This window comes from Hirundo rustica, chromosome 1 (genome assembly GCF_015227805.2).
Source record: "Hirundo rustica isolate bHirRus1 chromosome 1, bHirRus1.pri.v3, whole genome shotgun sequence".
Classification (NCBI taxonomy): domain Eukaryota; kingdom Metazoa; phylum Chordata; class Aves; order Passeriformes; family Hirundinidae; genus Hirundo; species Hirundo rustica.
In genome coordinates this window covers 48859053-48876134 of record NC_053450.1, presented here as the reverse complement: position 1 = coordinate 48876134, position 17082 = coordinate 48859053, and the positions used below count along the sequence as shown (strand labels likewise).

At 40.1% G+C, this 17082-nt stretch overlaps 1 protein-coding gene across 3 annotated transcripts in view; it reads left to right on the top strand.

Annotated features, from left to right (window-relative positions):
• Window positions 1–6155, top strand: part of YES1 (YES proto-oncogene 1, Src family tyrosine kinase) — a 50382-nt gene extending 44227 nt beyond the window's left edge. For 2 of the 3 annotated variants that reach the window (XM_040060380.2, XM_040060390.2), the window contains exons 9-12: window positions 688–764; window positions 1090–1243; window positions 1788–1919; window positions 2678–4975. In XM_040060380.2, the coding sequence (XP_039916314.1) occupies window positions 688–764; window positions 1090–1243; window positions 1788–1919; window positions 2678–2886 (572 nt within the window). In that variant the 3' untranslated portion in view covers window positions 2887–4975. Of the gene's footprint in view, window positions 1–687; window positions 765–1089; window positions 1244–1787; window positions 1920–2677 lie in introns of all 3 variants that reach the window. The other variant, XM_040060371.2, reaches the window with a different exon arrangement.
• Window positions 6156–17082: the final 10927 nt, after the last annotated feature.

The following is a 17082-nucleotide window of genomic DNA, read 5'->3' as shown; positions in this document are numbered from 1 at the left end:
AGAGGTCGTATTCTTACCTCATACGACATAATGCCACCTGTAGGTAAAACTGTTATGTAGAGACAAAGCTTTACTGCACAAGTAAAGGTTGTTGTCTTAGCAGAAGCACAGGTCCTTGGAACTGATTTCAGATGCTGCTCATGTAATGTTCTGGGTACAATGGCATTATATAAATGGGAGAAAATAAGGTATTTTAAAGGATGGAGGATCATTTTCCCCGTAAGAAAGCCACAAAATAAAAGCAACAATTTCAGAATAGTTTCTCTAATATATGATTGGGGCTGGCAGAAAAATGTAAGTAAGGGACAGAGGGGTTTTTTTAGTTCTGTGTTTATAAATCTCACAGTGGAAGAAAGTCCACTGATACTAATGATACGGGAAAAATTCTAATTTATTGCCAAAAACAGCAGTCTGTTTTATTAGTGTTTGGCTATTTGCATGATTGAAGTGGATTCCAAACCACTTGGAATAGAATTGCACTAACTAGTTAACAGTGCAGAGGTAACTGTGGGCATGATCATTGGGTCACATATTCCAGTAAATGATGGATTTTCAAATACAAGTTTCATGAGATAAATGTGTCTATCATGATATCTAAGAAAAAATTCTCGTTTGTCTTTTCAGGTCAAGTTAATGTTTTTGGTTTTTTTCCTTTTCTTTTCCCCCAAAATGTGTCATGTTTTACAGGCAGCTTGCTAGACTTCCTTAAAGAAGGGGAAGGGAAATACTTAAAACTCCCACAGCTGGTTGACATGGCTGCTCAGGTACCGAAAAAACTGTATTTTGTGCTTAGAGAAAAGGTATCAGATAACAACTAAACATAAATATCGAATGCTCTGGCTATTGTATGTTGCCCTGTCTTACCCCTTCTGTTATGGGTTTGTAATTTCTCAGAAAGGAAACAGACTGGTTTGCAATTAGCAGATACTGTATAGCCAGACACACTAATCAAGTGCTCTTGATTGCTATGATATAATTCCTATACTTATACAATGGGAATGGAGCTACAATAATGGGGTGCAGCTTAATGCTTGGGAGAAATTTATATAACCATGAAAAATAACCTTTTATAACATTTTTCTTTTTGAGATTGCGGATGGCATGGCTTACATTGAAAGAATGAACTACATCCACAGGGACCTCCGGGCAGCTAACATCCTTGTAGGAGACAATCTTGTGTGTAAAATAGCAGACTTTGGTTTAGCAAGGTTAATAGAGGACAATGAGTACACTGCAAGACAAGGTAAGGCCAGTAAATTTATTTAATTAATAAGACCGGTTGCCTTTCAATTGCTTAGAATTATTACATTTAGCAGAACATGCCTGTGTATTCTGTATTCGTGGATAAAGATCATGCATGGAAGTGTGCTTTCACAGCTATGTTTAGGTGAGCCCCTCACCTAAGTGTCATCCTAGTAAACTTCCTTTGTTCAGAATTATGTGGCAGTTTCTTGGTATTTTCAAAAAGCATTTTAAATTCTTTTGGGGGAATAAAATGTGCTACAGTTTGAAGAGAGATGAGATTACAGAGAAGTTGTTAATCAGGTTCACTTTTTGAAACATATTTAAGTAAAACTCTTAGATGACTTTAGTGCTTCCAGATATTGTAGCCGATAGTTGCTGTCCTAGTTTGAGAAATATTGAAAGACTATACCACCCTGAATTTTATCAATAAAGCGAAGTATAAAAATGTTTTTAGTGCATTATTCTTTTCAAAATATTTTCAAGTGTAAGCAATTGTGGATGAGCAAGGGTAAATAGATAATCTGTCTTTCCAATGTTTGTAGGAGCTAAATTTCCAATTAAATGGACCGCTCCAGAAGCAGCGTTATATGGTCGGTTTACAATCAAGTCGGATGTGTGGTCATTTGGAATTTTACTGACAGAGCTGGTAACTAAGGGGAGAGTGCCATATCCAGGTAACAGGGAGATTTAATAGATTTTTTTTTCTTTGTTGTATTCTTTGCCTCTGAAGTTACCTTTTGTACTTCCCTTCATTCAGAGCCCGTAGTTGACAAGCAGAGACAAAAACTTAGTCACGCCTCTCTAGTTCCTTTGTTGACAAAGATACTTTGGTTTATTTTCAGATTAAATATTGCGTATTTTGAAGGGTTTTAAGATAATAGCACTTCTAAATGTGACTGACAGTTTATTTCAGATTAGTGGGTATCCTTAGGTTTCCTATCTATCTGTTCCTGCTGTTTCTACTTTTGACATTTTCCCAGGCTACAGAGAGCATCAGTACACTGAACTTGCTAAACCAGTTTTTAAAACTAAACATTTTTCAGCAGATATTTTTCTGGATCTGGAATTTGCAAGGGGATATATGAAGCTTTTTTTTCTTGGCCTGATTTCAAATTAAGTGGTCCTTGAGAGGAACCTAAGCCAGGGAAAAGCTATTTGTGCTTGAGTCTCCTTTCTGAAAGGACAGGTCCAAGGCAGTGGGAAAGGGAGAGAGGGAAACGGGTCAGGTGTTGGGGAATTACCAGTGTACTGAAATAATTTTCAGAAAATTTATTTTATGCAAAATGTAAAAAATTAATTCACAATAAAGCATGTTCATTAAAGATTCTATTCTGGTAGAACCACATGCATTGCAGCTGCAGAGGTTCTTGAAAAACTTTGGGAAACTGTTCTTTGCATAATGTCATTCAGAGCTAATGTGCTTTCCTTTCAGGAATGGTAAATCGAGAAGTTCTGGAACAAGTGGAACGTGGGTACAGGATGCCTTGTCCACAAGGCTGCCCAGAGTCTCTCCACGAGTTAATGAAACTGTGTTGGAAGAAGGACCCTGATGAGAGACCAACATTTGAGTATATACAGTCTTTCTTGGAGGACTACTTTACTGCTACAGAACCACAGTACCAGCCTGGAGACAATTTATAAGCCAACAGTCTCTATAACATGCACAAATCTGCCAAATGTAAAAGACTTGCAAAGAATTCCTGAAGTCTCTAAGGAATCACAGGAAAGAAAATCTTCGCTACTTTGCATGCTCTTAATGGCAAACTGGAATTTCATAACGAGTTGCACAAAACCACTTTTAAAGTGTTATACTCTGATTTACCAATGACATATTTTTATTTTTTTCCTCTTTCCCAACTTATTTTCAGGGTCCAAAGGAAGCTTACTGAAAATATGGGGCAGAAAAAATGAGTGTTGGTGTGAACAATAGCAGAAAAACCAATGTTTCAAATCCTTTATTCTCCCAGTATTTGCTAATCATTCTACTAATGAGGGAATTGTCTGGAATTAGTGATCTTGGGGTAAGGCCTTTTTAAAGCAGAAGAACTTTGTGGGACCAAGCAATTCTGTTCCAGTTCAGTAAAACTCCACGTGTTTAAAACTACATGTGTGTGCCCCCAACCCCGCAAAACAAAAGATGGTACAACTGTATTTGATCTTTAAGCTTCCACTTTCATGGACTTAATTAGGGTAGGCAGGTAAAAAGAGAAATTGGAACAGTGAATGAGAAACTTGATCTAAATGGTAGACCTCAATAGTGAGATTAGAGAGCATACCGCACTGTGTTAATACTTGTATTAATATAACTGGAAAGTAGCATGAGAGATTTTTCCTTTTTTCTTTCTACATAGCTAATTAAGAATAATGACGGTAACTAGAAAATGAGGTAATATTTTATAAAATTGTGTTGATAAAGTATGGTGATATTTGGACTTGAAGCTATGTAATACAATCATGGGGGAAAGCCTTTAATCTTTTAAGCTCCAGTGGAACAGCAAGCTTTTGTATGGGAAGACTACCTGAACAAAGTTCACCAGGAAAGCAAGACTGAAACTGGTAAATGGCCACCTTTTAGTCCTTTTTCAGAGACAGGTTTGGTACCATTGTATGTGGCTTGTAAGTGTTACCAAAGGGGGGTGCCACAAGTGCTATATGTCACTCGTTCAGGGATTTGATTGCACTTTTGCTTTTCTTGACTATTAAGACACACACAGTTGCTCTTCCCACTTCTGCCCTTCCTACAGAATTATTTAACTAAAAATAAATGGAAGAAAAATGTGAAAGTTTAAAAAGTAAAGGGATAAAATATATTTAATATTGTCCAAGTAATGAAATTTGCTGGCATTCAGCCAAATTGACACTACATCTAGATTTATTTTCTTTGGCTATTGACATATCAAGCAATAACGTCATGTCTTTTACTCAACAATTTGCATGAGGCTCTTGAATTTCTGATCAAGTTTATGTACTTTAATTTTGAAGCACTCTTACTTGGTTACCAGCTTGGAATTCATATTATCATTGTAAAGCTATCCAACAAATGAATTCAGAAAAGCTGGTAATATAGTTCTGGTACTAAACTTAACATTCATGGGTTTACACTACATTGAATCCAACTACCAAACAGATCTGTGTAGGAACAGTGCCATCATTTTTCATTTTCCCTCATCATTGCTCATCAACTGTACATCTGTGGTTATCAAATTTTAAAAGGGCTTTCTGTAAGAAAAACAAAAACAAAACAAAAAACACACATACAAAATACTCGAAAAACCCAAAAAGATGATGAAATTTTAATTTTTCTAAATATTTTAGAATTAATAACACAATCATATGAGTTTATGTATTAATACAGTCATAACAAAAAATGCCAGAAATTACACTGGCATTGTATGGATTTTTAAGTATTGAATGGAACAGTTCATTGTAATAACACTTGTATAGTAAAGGAATAAAACACTAACTTAATGAACATGTTCATTGTAAATGGTTGTGTATTATAAAACTTCTCCAAAAGAGTTTGTATGTTTATGAAAATTTATTTGTTTCACCTGAAGACCTTGATGTGGTTCTTACCCTAACAGAGTTTAAAATTCACATTCACACTTTTTATATAAATAGTAATAAGTTTAATTATGTAACTAAGTATTTTTATAAAGTATGGCATTGTTGAACTGTTTTGCAGAATTGGTTCAAAATAAATTTCACCTTGATTGCATCTGCTTATTTGAGGTGGGGGAGGGGAGAAGGTGGGAGGGGGACAAAAGCAGAGTAGCCTTCGTATTGAGGGGAGAGGACGGGAGTAGAGCATTCACGAGGGGGTTTTTGTCCTCTGTAAATTGTACTTCTGTACAGGATTGTGAGTTCCCTGTGCATTATTGCTCTTAAAACAGAGACAGTTTCTAGACTGGTTCACAGGTCCTTGGCAGGAATGGGTTAGAACAATTCTGCCTGGGCTTAAAACAAAGCCCTGTGGTGGACAGACAGACAGACTTGGGATTCTTTTGAGAGCAAGTCCAGTTTGAACTCTCAGCTGGCAGTCAGTGCCATGCTGTAAGGCAAGCACATATCCTCCCTCTTGCTGTCTCTGGGATTAGCAACCACTGTTCACTTCTGTCTAATTTTTCAGGGAATTTTATACATTTGTTCTTGTGATAGCTAGTGTTTTATCTCAACCTCGTTGAATGTTACCTGTCTCAACGACCAGTATAACTCAAAGTGCAGATCCTGGCATGTATATACAGTGCCACTGTAGGTCAAGGAGATAGTACTGTTTGAGTTTCAATAATAACTAACGCAGCACTAAAACCATTCTTCTTACAGAACCTACAAACTGCGAAGTTTACTGTATTTTTAGTATTTCCTGTAATGTAATTGATGTTTTGCTATTTTTAATGAGAACAATCATGTAATTTCTGGTAATCTGTACTCTTCCCTGTTGTCCATCTGAAACTTGTGATTCCCATTCTGCATGCTAGGCCTGCAGACTGTTTCTGTCATGCATTGTTCAAGCTGTAGTATTTTGAGAATACTTTTCATAGTATTTTCGAGTGAACTTCCAAACGTAAACATGTGTACGATCCTACTGTTTAGATAAAGTACATTCCTACTTTAGCATAAAGCATTGTGAAAAGAACCTTATGTGTTCTTATCCTTGCAGCCACTGAAGTGTCATTTCACCAGGCTCGTGAGTGGCCCTTAAAACTGAAAAGTAGCCTTGGAAAGGTTTGGAGGGATTTTTCATAGGTTTAGTGGGGTTATTTTGGTTGGTTGGGGGGTTCTTTTTTTAAAGAAAGCCTTCTAGAGTTTGCTGGTGGGCAGAAACAAGGCAAAATGCTGTCTCACCCACAGTCATCTACAAGACTGTTTATTCTAAAACACATTTTCTGCAACTGGAGTGAGTATAAGTGAGTATAAAGTAAATTTAATGAGCCCCCACTTTTGTTATTTATTTTCAACTGTTCAATAAACTCAGTTGTTAAGTTTTCCTTGAAGATGCTGTAGATGTTTGTATTTGTGACAATGTTCCCCTTAGAGCTACACACTAATGTTGGGTTTAAACCACTGGAGTGCTCAGCATTAGCTAAGCAGTACATTGCAAGCAGAAGACTCAACTCTCTCACAGCTGGCATAAGGAATTTAGGGCTAGATTGGAGCGACTCATCTGGGCACCAGAATCAGGTCTGGCTGGGTAACTGCTTAAATCCAGAATTGATTCACCCAGTAACTATTGCCTTGTGCAGTAGGTACTTGGGCTCTGTGCAAATGTCTGAAGGTGCAGGTGCCTTCACAGACACATATCTTGCTCCCACTTTAGCCTCATTGTAATACAGGAACAAAACTCTTTGACCTTCCGGGCACTGCAGGAGAGTGACTGTCAGTGTGGGACTGGGAGCATCCCCCCAAATATACATCCCTGACAGACACCTTTCCAGGATAGGGTGGGAAGTGTCAGGAGATGGAAATGAGGTGGTTGTATCTATTTTTAATAAAACAGCCTTCAATGTGAAACCTGGGTTCTGATCAAGAATCCTGGCTAGCTGGGTGTCAGCTGTGAGAGATTGTCATGAGATTGTTGAGAGCTGGAAGCAGAACCCACTGCAGAACTTCACCCTCAGCTGCAAACTTTAACATTTCCTCAAGGACCAGATTATTTTCTCTGCACTTTTTCCAAGTGACACTGAGAGAGTGTTAGCTACAGAAACAGCAACAGCTTCCCTGCTTTTTTCTCCCTTAGCATGGGGGAGGAAAAGGGGGAGAGTGAGATGGAAGGATGGAGGCAAGCAGCTGAGGTACCATACTTCATCGCTGGGCAGACGAAGGCAGCCTGAGGGGTGTGGCATGGCAGATGTCATATGTTCTTGTCTCTGTCATATTTTGAAAAGGAGGTAGAAATGTAGGGGAACTGAAGAGCATCTGTTCCCTTGTGCACAGTGGAAATGGAGCAAGGCTAATGCCAAATGCTGCTTCTGTTCTCTCTGGTGGTTCTGGGCAGCTCACCCTGACTGGTTTCTAGCAGAGCCACTTCATGTTGGTTGGGGAGTCCCAAGCATCGTTTTGCTCTCAGAAATTCCTAAGAATGAACCTTGATCACCTCCTAGGGGGAAAAAAAAAAAATATATATATATATATATATATATACTGAGAGCCTGACCAGAGAGTTACTGGCCCCTGGATCCCAAATAGAGGGCATATCAGACTCTGGGAGGTAGCTTAGCATTTGTTCCCTAGTGAATGTATGTGGATGTAAGATTTTGTGTCCATGTATGGGTATGGTGTGCCTAGGAACTTCATGGAGTTCAGACATCACTCTTGAGACCCATGTTCTTCTCTGGTCCTACTTTTTGAGCTTATTTTCCTTGTTAGTTCTGCATCCAAACGTGCTTTGTGTAGGTGGCACATTGATTATATATTTTAACATTCTCTTTAAAGGCACGGGTTTTTGTCAAATTGTAACAACCACTGTCGTTGGAGTATCAAAGTATTTATAGCACTGTTTTTACAGAACATTGTCCATCTTCTCTTAATATTTAATTTACTGTAGGCAAGGAGAAATAATGTTGGCCATTGTGTTGTTTTTGTTTTGTTCCTAAAGAAGACAGGACAGATACCTAGTTAAAGTCAGCAGGGTCTGAGAAACAGACTGGAAATCTGAAAGGGAAACCTGAATACAAGCAGTCTTGATTAATTAGTCATGTACCAACTGGAAAGCTGACTGCTGTGAAAGCATTCCTTTCTTTAATCAAAAAGCTACTGCCAGTAGGAGCACTTCCTTTGTGCCCTGCTGCTAGGTTATTGAGCCTCTAGCTGAGGCTGCTGCTAAGTACCTACTGGGAGATGGGTAGATTGTGCATTTTACCTTTGCCCCTGAAAATCCATCCCAGGCGTGCTAACAATTCACCTTTATTTCCTGCACCTCCACAGGTGCCAGCTGCTGGATTCACCATCCATTCAATACTCCCCCCTCTCATCATCATTTATTCACATTTGGGGTAGCCTTCCAGGGGCTAAATGGCTGCTGATCCTTCTCTTGGCTTCAGTGTTTGGCAGTGCCAGGGGCATATTTGCTGAAGTAAGGAAGGGTAAGGAATCATTTCTGCTCTTACAAAAAAAAAAAAAAAAAAAAAAAAAAAAGATAAATCTCAGTTCAGTATGACTCCTATGATAAAAGTACCATACATGAAGAGAACATCTAATCATTTGACTGCTTCATCATGAGAACAGTGAGGACTCCTCTCTTCAGCAAGTGTAGAAAATCCTACTCAGGGAGATGCTCATGGTGTGCCGTGGAACAGGGAATGACCATGCTAAATTGCCGCCCTGACAGACCAAGTCAGTGATTCTGTTCTTCTGGAGAGTTCCCAGGAAAAGACAAGAGTGTTTGTCAACATTCCTAAGAATGAAAGCTGGTGACTAGATGACTCTAGGTTCCTTACATGCCTCTATGCACCTTTCTATCCTCTCAGTTCTATCCAGGGTGTTCACAAACAATCAGCCTTTACTTCTCCATTTTGGCTGTGCAGTGATAGCATGGACACAGATGAGAATTCACAGGTTGGTGTTTTCTATTTTTGAAGTGGAGGATGCCTGGCAAATTAAGCAGCTTTATAAGAGCAAGGTCAGATCTATACCCCTTTCACCAGAGTTTTGATTTTGTTCTATATTGCCCTCTCCACTTCCAGAATGACTCCGTCTTTCGAAGTGGCTTATGACTATCACAAATGCATATTATTTCCATTGTGCTAAAAGACTAGAAGCACAATAGAAATGATTTCCATATTTACATTTTAGTCTGGTGTTACTTGTTGAAGTGACTGCATCAAAATCTGTCCGTTTCATTTTCTTGACATCTTTATCAAAGAACTGCTGTTTGAAAGGAGAGGATTTCCCCCTGCTCCCCCCCATCAAACTGAACTTCAATCAATTGCTTCAGTGAGTTAAAGGTTATAATGAGCAGATTACAAGTAGGCCAAATATGAGCTCTGGCGCCGCTGTTGTTAGAATGGCCCCAGCCTTTTCAGACTGTACCAAGTGTTCTGAAGAGCAAGTGTGTATATACTTAGCAATAGATACGTCCCTGATTTCAATTGATCAGTAAAGCAGAAGGAATTACACTTTTTGCGACCTGGGGATGACAAAGAGCGTTCAGGCGGATAGTAGGATATATATCCATTATGACAGGTAAGCCTATCTCATGAAAATTCTCTTGATATATTGATGGAATAGCCTGAGCTTCATTTGTTCACTGTTCCAAGACAGACACTGTTACGCCAGGCAATAAACAGAAATCTGATAGGCAGCATTTCTCCCAGGGGTTTCTAAGGCATTTACCATCTTACCCAACAATCCTTATTGCCTAATACATAGCATTTCTCACATACTCTCAAACAAATGAGATCAGTGTCGTTATCTCTGTCATTATCCTTTATCAAGGGAGAGAAGGGATGTTTTGACTCATCCAGGGTCAAGTTGAAGACCATGATCAAGCACCAGCCAGAATCCAGCCATTTGGTAGATTGAACATTTCCTTTCAGATGGACGGACAACTTTTAGCATCACCCACCCTCCTTGACCCCAGGTCTTGAGCTTGGAGAAGAAAAGCTGCAGTAATTTCCCATTATTGCTCACAATGGACACCAGAGATACTCAAAAAAAAAAAATTTAAAAAAAAAAAAAGAGAGAGCAAGGAGAAACTTGCACAAAACCTGTGGGCCCCGCACAGCAATTTGGCTGCCACAAAGCCAGTGTACCAATAATGTCACGCAGAGAGCACAGAGCATGCACGAATCTCTAGCCTGAGATTGGCCCAGGAGGACCTGGGATGCAGCTAGCCACCTTTCAGACAGCCCACACGTGGGTGAGTGCTGGACCTTGGCCTCTGAGAGCAGCAGAGACTGTCAATGGGTTCTGCCTTCCCGGGTCACTGAGCTGCCACAGGTCAAACACACGGCCAGGGGGGCAGGAGGCTTTTGTTAGGCGGTTTGGACAGGACACAGCTTCTGTGACTGTTCCACAGGCACTGCCCAGTGAGCACATTGGTGAGTTCCCCCACGGTTCTCACTGCTCCCTTCTCGTACCTCGGTGTAGGTTCCAGACATCACCGATTTGCAGCAGTGCCCTTTCTAGACTGTAGAATGAGCTCTTCCTTCTGTGCCATTCCAGTCTGTTTCACTGACACTGAAAATATGTCAAAACCCTCTAAGCACTCAGCTGAACACCCACAAAACCTCTGACTTGATGATATCATGCCTTTTCCTCCTTCTACCTGCCTTTGCAATTGTTTCCTACAGAAATGTCTCGGGGGTTTTTTTGTTTTGTTTTTTAATTCACTTAGTATCTGGGAAGTACATACTCAGTTATTTTAAGATTCTTTAGGAACAAACCATTATCTTTTTATGCCTAAGACTGGAGTCTGTGTTTTGTTTGCTATAAGACGCTGAAAACCCTCCCCATTGTCATGGGTGAAATGTGCATAGTACAACCTGCCTAGATACATAGATGACCTCAGGCACTGTAGTACATGATTCATCACCTCCAAGAAAAGTGGGATGGGATGTTGTTCCCACAGTGCAGGTGGGAACAGCAGAGGAACTGAGACACGGGCAAGGAAAACGCCTTAGCCAGAATCACGCAAAGGAGTTCTCACCAAACTGTTTCAGACACGGGTTACTAATATCTGGAGCAAATACCCTAAGCAGGGGAGAACTCACAGAACTGGAATCACTGTCTCTGAACTCTCAAGACTGTTTATTCCATGCTGCTGAAGAAAATGATGGTTGGCACAAGGCTTGTGCTCTGTCCTTTCTCCGACACTCTGCAGTTTGCTGAGGAAGATTGGCATGTGGTTTACCCTGACAAAAACCTTTGCTTGGAATAAATGTTGACATTGAGTAGTGGTATGTGGGACTGAAAAAAAACCAGTTCTGGTGCAGCCCTGATTCCTGGGGACTTGAAACAGCTGGAGCACAACTGCCATTACCTTACTGCCAGAAACAGAATGCCTTATGAGGAAATGAGAACTTGAATATGACTGCAACTACCAAAACAACTCGAGGAGATGCAGCAGTGGCTGGAAAGAGATGGTATGTAAAGGCTGTCTAATTTGGAGAAATGCTGTTTTCCTCACAGGATAATGGCATGTGATGGCCTCAGCCCCCTTACTGGTGTTTCAGACTGCCAGTCCAGGGTGGCTGTTTTCTTCCTCTGTGGAGTGGGAGGTGATACAGAATAACTTTCATCTTGAAAGCCCTTTGTGATTATTAATTTTCTTGAGGAAGGGGTGAGCATCTGGAAACTGGAAATACAAGATGAGACACGGCCACTCAACTAAACTGACAGTGGCCACCCTGGTCTGCACGCAAAGTGAATGGTTCCACGCTGGTGCTTCCAATTCACAGACTGCCTGAAAAGTGTAATTCTCAAAGTACCAGCTGAGGAAAAGGCCCACAGTCTGTCTGTTATAGGCATTTGGATGTAATGAGCAGTAAATTCGGCTGTGCTTGGCAGTCAGATGTGCTGTCAAGGCTTTCTTTATGCAGGTGGTCAATAGAGACATGGGAGAAATTGTCAACAACTTTGAAGGCTTCTCTAGAGAGCTCACCAGCAACAGGCAGCTCTGCTGTAAGACACAGTTTAGGGTGCCATTGTGTAAAGGTATAGTAAAAGGATAGAAAGAAAAGGATGGTAACAAACATCTAAGTTGTGAATTTTCACAAAATAGTTCCATTTGCATTCTTAGAAATTGGGAACATGTGTGGTTCTCAGGAAAGCCAGTGTGAAAGTGACCAGTCAGAATCCCAGGGGGGTATCTGATGCAAGTTGCACATTTCTCCACCTTCCCTTATTTTGTAATTTTTAACAATATGAATGGTTCTTTGGGTTTTTATTTTTTCCCCCAGTATCAGTGACTTTTCCCCTTGCTGTGTTATCAACAGTGCAGTCTTTTAAACCGTGGGGAAAAAAATGTCATTTAACAGAAACTGAGACATCAGTGAGTATCAAACCACCGTGGATGCCACTGAGGGGTCACAGTAGATCGGACCAGAGAAGGACACTGTCCACTGGGCTGTAGCTGCTGCCCTGAAAGCTCTGTGCGCCAAACAAGAGGGACAGGTGGCGCCCATGGGACCTCAGTGGAAGAATGCTCATGAGCTCTGAGAGATTCCCTGCTCCTGGTCACCCTCATTTGCAAGTGGTCTTGATGTTGAAGTAATATATACGTATGATTTGCTTTAAAATACCAAATAAAATATAGTCATCTCTGAGTTCTTGGAGACTCTGCCCATGATTAATTTTTGCAGGATGAAAAATTGTAGCCACTGCACAGCGCTTAGTGGTGGAATTGGTTGGAACATTACAGAGTAATTTTGTGGAACTCTGGCATTTCTGAAAGAAAATTTTTTTGCCGAGTCCTGTTACTTCATATACTCTTCTCTTGATTTCATCTTTCCTACTCGCATATTTTAGTCTGAGATTTTCACCTTTTAGCCGCTTCCCTACTGAATATGCTGTTGATCTGGGAGCCAAATCTTGCATACCTAATATGTTACTATTTATTAAAAATAGCCTCTTTAGGCAGTGGTGTGAGGAGCCATAAAGGCAACCTGGTTAGAAAGGAAAACTAGTGAACAAAAGATAACGTCTGCTCAAAAAAACCCCCAAAAACCTGACATAGAAAGGGCTGCCTGGAACTGTGAGCCTGGGAACCAGCCCTGTGAACTACAGAAAAACATCCTTGAAAAGGGCAGCTGGCCTCTTTGAAGTGCAGCTGAGGTACTGAGAAACTAAAAAGCATACACAGATATCACTGATAAGCACCAAATGAGACTGTAACAACAATTTGTCATGTGAAGGTGGAAAACAGTCTGAAAAAAATATATAGCTTTTTTAGCCAGAGACACTGGGCTAAAAAAAAAGTCTGTGGTATGGATCATTTTGGAAATGGGACTCCACCAGCTCTCTTACTGTCTAGGTCTGTCCTCCTCCCTTTCAGGAAGGGTTGGCCCCCAGGTTATTCCCACCCTTTGAGATGGTTTTGAAGCTTTTGAAATTTGTCTATTTCACTTCATATCAATAGCACAAATACTATTATAAGTAATCATAAAAATATCTGTGTTATACCATTGATAAACAGTAATTTAAAATAGTATGTAACTAATTGGCTGCTGTTGTCATTGGTTGTACCACAGTACTGATTCATGTTATTATTAATTGATACCATGCTGTTGTTTGAAAATATATTTTATTGATGGCAGATATTAATCTGTAATAACTTGATGTATATTCATTCATATTAATTTTATTAACCATAGATATGTTTTCTAATGGCAGTTTTTGTGGTATTTGTGGTAATCCCTAATAAAAGAAATAAATTTAGTGAGCAAAGCTTTCACATCCTCGCGTGTTACAGATTCCCACAAACCCACAGTCATTATCTCTCCACACCTTTTTTAATAACCACTCTACCAATACTGCTTCCATAATGAAACCAGGTTAAAAAGAATGCTCAATCCTTAATGATTTTCAGAAGGAAGTGTCAAAAGTTCTTGCTCTGTGTTGAGAACCACTTTGCTTCGGTGTCAGGAACTAATTTTGTGTGCCATATGTCGGCGTTGATTGCATTTTGCGACACTTATCATAAAGAAAAAAAGCATCCGTTTGTTACGGCATCACCGTGGTTCCAGTTATTTCATTTGTTTTGTTTTCTAGTTTATGTGAATGTTACAGGTCGACATGGTCAGAAAGCCTAAAGGAACTGGGCTCTATTAGAAGAGTACATGTTCTAGCTGCTGTCCAAACTAAAATGGTCTCACAGCTCATTTCAGACAGAAGCTGTGTCACTGGCTGTGTCACTTGCTTTCTGCCCAGAGAAGTCCTTCCCTCCCGCCATAACCTCTTCCAGTGTCTGCTCTCAAGCAGAGATGCAGACTAGCCCCTCTCCTGGGGAAGCTCTGCAGCTTCCCTTTGCCCTCGCTCGTGTCACAGCTGGCAGTGGGGACTGATGGCTACAGCTATAGGAAGCTGTGCACTTAAAGAAGGTGCTTTAATCTGTAGGTCTTTCTTTGGACAAAAAGCTGATTTTCTTTAAGTCTGGATAATTGGGAGTTTGTTTTACTTTGTTTTAATGGCTGGGGGCTTTTTCATAAAGACAACTCCTTGCTGAAAACTACAAACTCGGTAATTTAATTGCCTGTGCTGCCCTTGTCCTCTAGGAAACACTTGGCCTTCATGAATTGATGTTTGCTGAAGTGATCAGTCATTTTGGGGTGAATTCCCTTCACTATTAGGATCTAAAAGATCCTGTTCTAAAATAACTTGGTATTTCCTTTTCTGGGAGCAGGAGGTATGAGAATAGGGATGCTTCTCTGTTTTAATTTGACAGCTAAAATTGTGTGACTTGGCTTTCCTGTTTAATCTTTTACTCCTGCTTGGATAGAGTTTAAAAAGAAGCTGAAAAGGGCTTATTATCAACTACTCACAGCCATGAAATTAGGCAAACTCAGATTTGGCAGTGCAACACAAGATGATGGGAGAGGGGGGTGTGAACGTTTAGAATATCTGCTGTTTCAACTCCCTGCTTCCTCCAGAAAAATGAGGAAAAGACTGGCCATTCCTCAACTGGCTGGCATTACTTAATCTTTTTTTCATCATATTGTTTTATCATGCTATGGGGCTTTTTATTTTATATGTCATGCTTGAAGCAGGCTGCCAAGCATTTGCTATTCTGCATGGAAAACAGATATATTCCTGGTGTGCTACCAGAAGAGGAAGCTTGTGGTAAGTCATCTTTCCTCCATTTTCCTAATCCTGGACTTGTCTCAGCAGTTTTGATGGGAGTAACTCTGTCAGGAACACACCATCAGCCTGTGAGACTGACAGGCTGGAGGAGCAATGATAATGATGAAGTCTGGAGTGTGAGGAGAATTTCATCCAGTTCAGTGTAATTTGATATTCATTCTTGTTCCTCTACATAAAAATCCCCAAATGGTCTGCTTGGGAAAAAAGAAAGGTGTGAGCTTAAATACATCTGTACCTGATGGCAACAGTTCATCTCTTAGAGAGCAGGAAGGGACTGTGGGAGATGAAACCTGTTGTTTGCTGGCATCTTCTTGTGTGTCCCAGGAGTGCAATGCCAAACATCAGCTTTGTGCCACGTTGGTGATGTTTTGCCACCTAACTCTTTTCTTTGGGTTAGCAAGGAGCTTGTGCTGATCTCTGCTTTTTCCAAGGATTTATCTGCTTTGCAGTTCTCTTGCAATAAAATAGCTATGGCGAAGACGGAAGGGCTTATTTGGCCAAATGGATCTATTTGATTAAAATGCCAGGTTTTTGGAAAAATAAAGAAGTAAAAACATCTCCAATCCTTCCGTTTTCCCAAATAACTTTCTTTGATGCATTATTTAACAAAATAATATGCTGCTGACTAAAACACAGCTTGACTTGTAATTATTCTTATCTGCTTCAGAACAGAAAATGTTAGAGTATGGATATCTGGCTTATTCAGTATCCTGTTCCTGGCTGGGCTACTCAGGCTACCAGTTAAAACAGGTTTGAATGTTCAATTGTATAGCAGTACGATTTTAAATAGTATGTGAAGAGGGAAACGATAACAGATGATGATCAATTCTCACTGCTTGCTCCTAAACACTTAGAAATTTTGCTGCACTGACTGAAAATGGATCATTGCAGGTCCATTTGGGGAGGTAAAAAAAGTGGGATTAATACCATTTCAGTAATTTTCCCAGTTAGGCAGAGTGTTTAGGAATGAAGATATATCCACGGAACTAACATAGAAATGGAAATTTCTTTGTTGGTATATTGTGTGTAACAGTGAGTGTACATGGGTACAGCTATTGTTGGTTTATGCAAGGGGCTTATGCACATAGGAATTCTCAGGGGAGTGCTATGAATTAACCCAAAGTATGATCATTAAGAGTGTTAATCAAAGTACATCAAATCTGTGCTTGGATAGCTACATTGAGAAGCACAGTACTCTTAACCCGTGGTAACTTCATGGATAAGAAATGGGGATGTCTTCTTCAGAGTCAACATGGACCTCAAAATTTAATAAATGCTGGTTTAATCTAGAAATTCTGGTTGCCATCACTTTGAGGGATACTCTGGAACTGTTGGCTTCCTTCATAAACAACACCCCTATTGCCAGAGAGAGCTGCATGTGCTTGGCTTTCTGTCTATTGGTGTCAGATCAAATCAATACAGCTGGTATTTGTCTTTCGGAAAATATACACCTTGGTATACCTAGAAATACTGTTGCCAAGTTATGGGAGGTTCATACCTGGATTAGAAAAATTTATGATTTGTTACATTTAGCTGGGCTGAGGAGTTTGGTTCAGCTGTATGTTACTGATATACCTGATCTCGTTTTCTGATGGTTTCTTCTAGCTACTTCTGAGGAAGAAATAAAAAGCTTATTCTAATTACATGTAAATTAATATTATTCTAGATGCAGTGTGGTGGAGTTATTTGAGGATGTATAATTAATTGATGGAACTTTGCTTGCACTTGCACACATAGGCCTTGAGAGAAGGCTGGAAAATAATGTACCGTAAACGCTTGAATCGAGTGTCGCACTTCTGTGTTTTATGCTTTGAAAGGACAAACTGGGCTTAGTCCAACTCTTGCAGGTCTGTGATAGGGGCAGTGATGACTTTGCTTCTGTATCTCACCCAGACACTCCCCCCTTCCACTACTGCATAATGCTGCATTGCAGGAAAACAGGAATGGTGTGGGAAAGCTGAGGGCTGATCACAAGTGAAGATAAACGTGTTTCCGCTGACTTATAAAACGCCATCGCTGTTTTATTTTCAGAGTAGGATG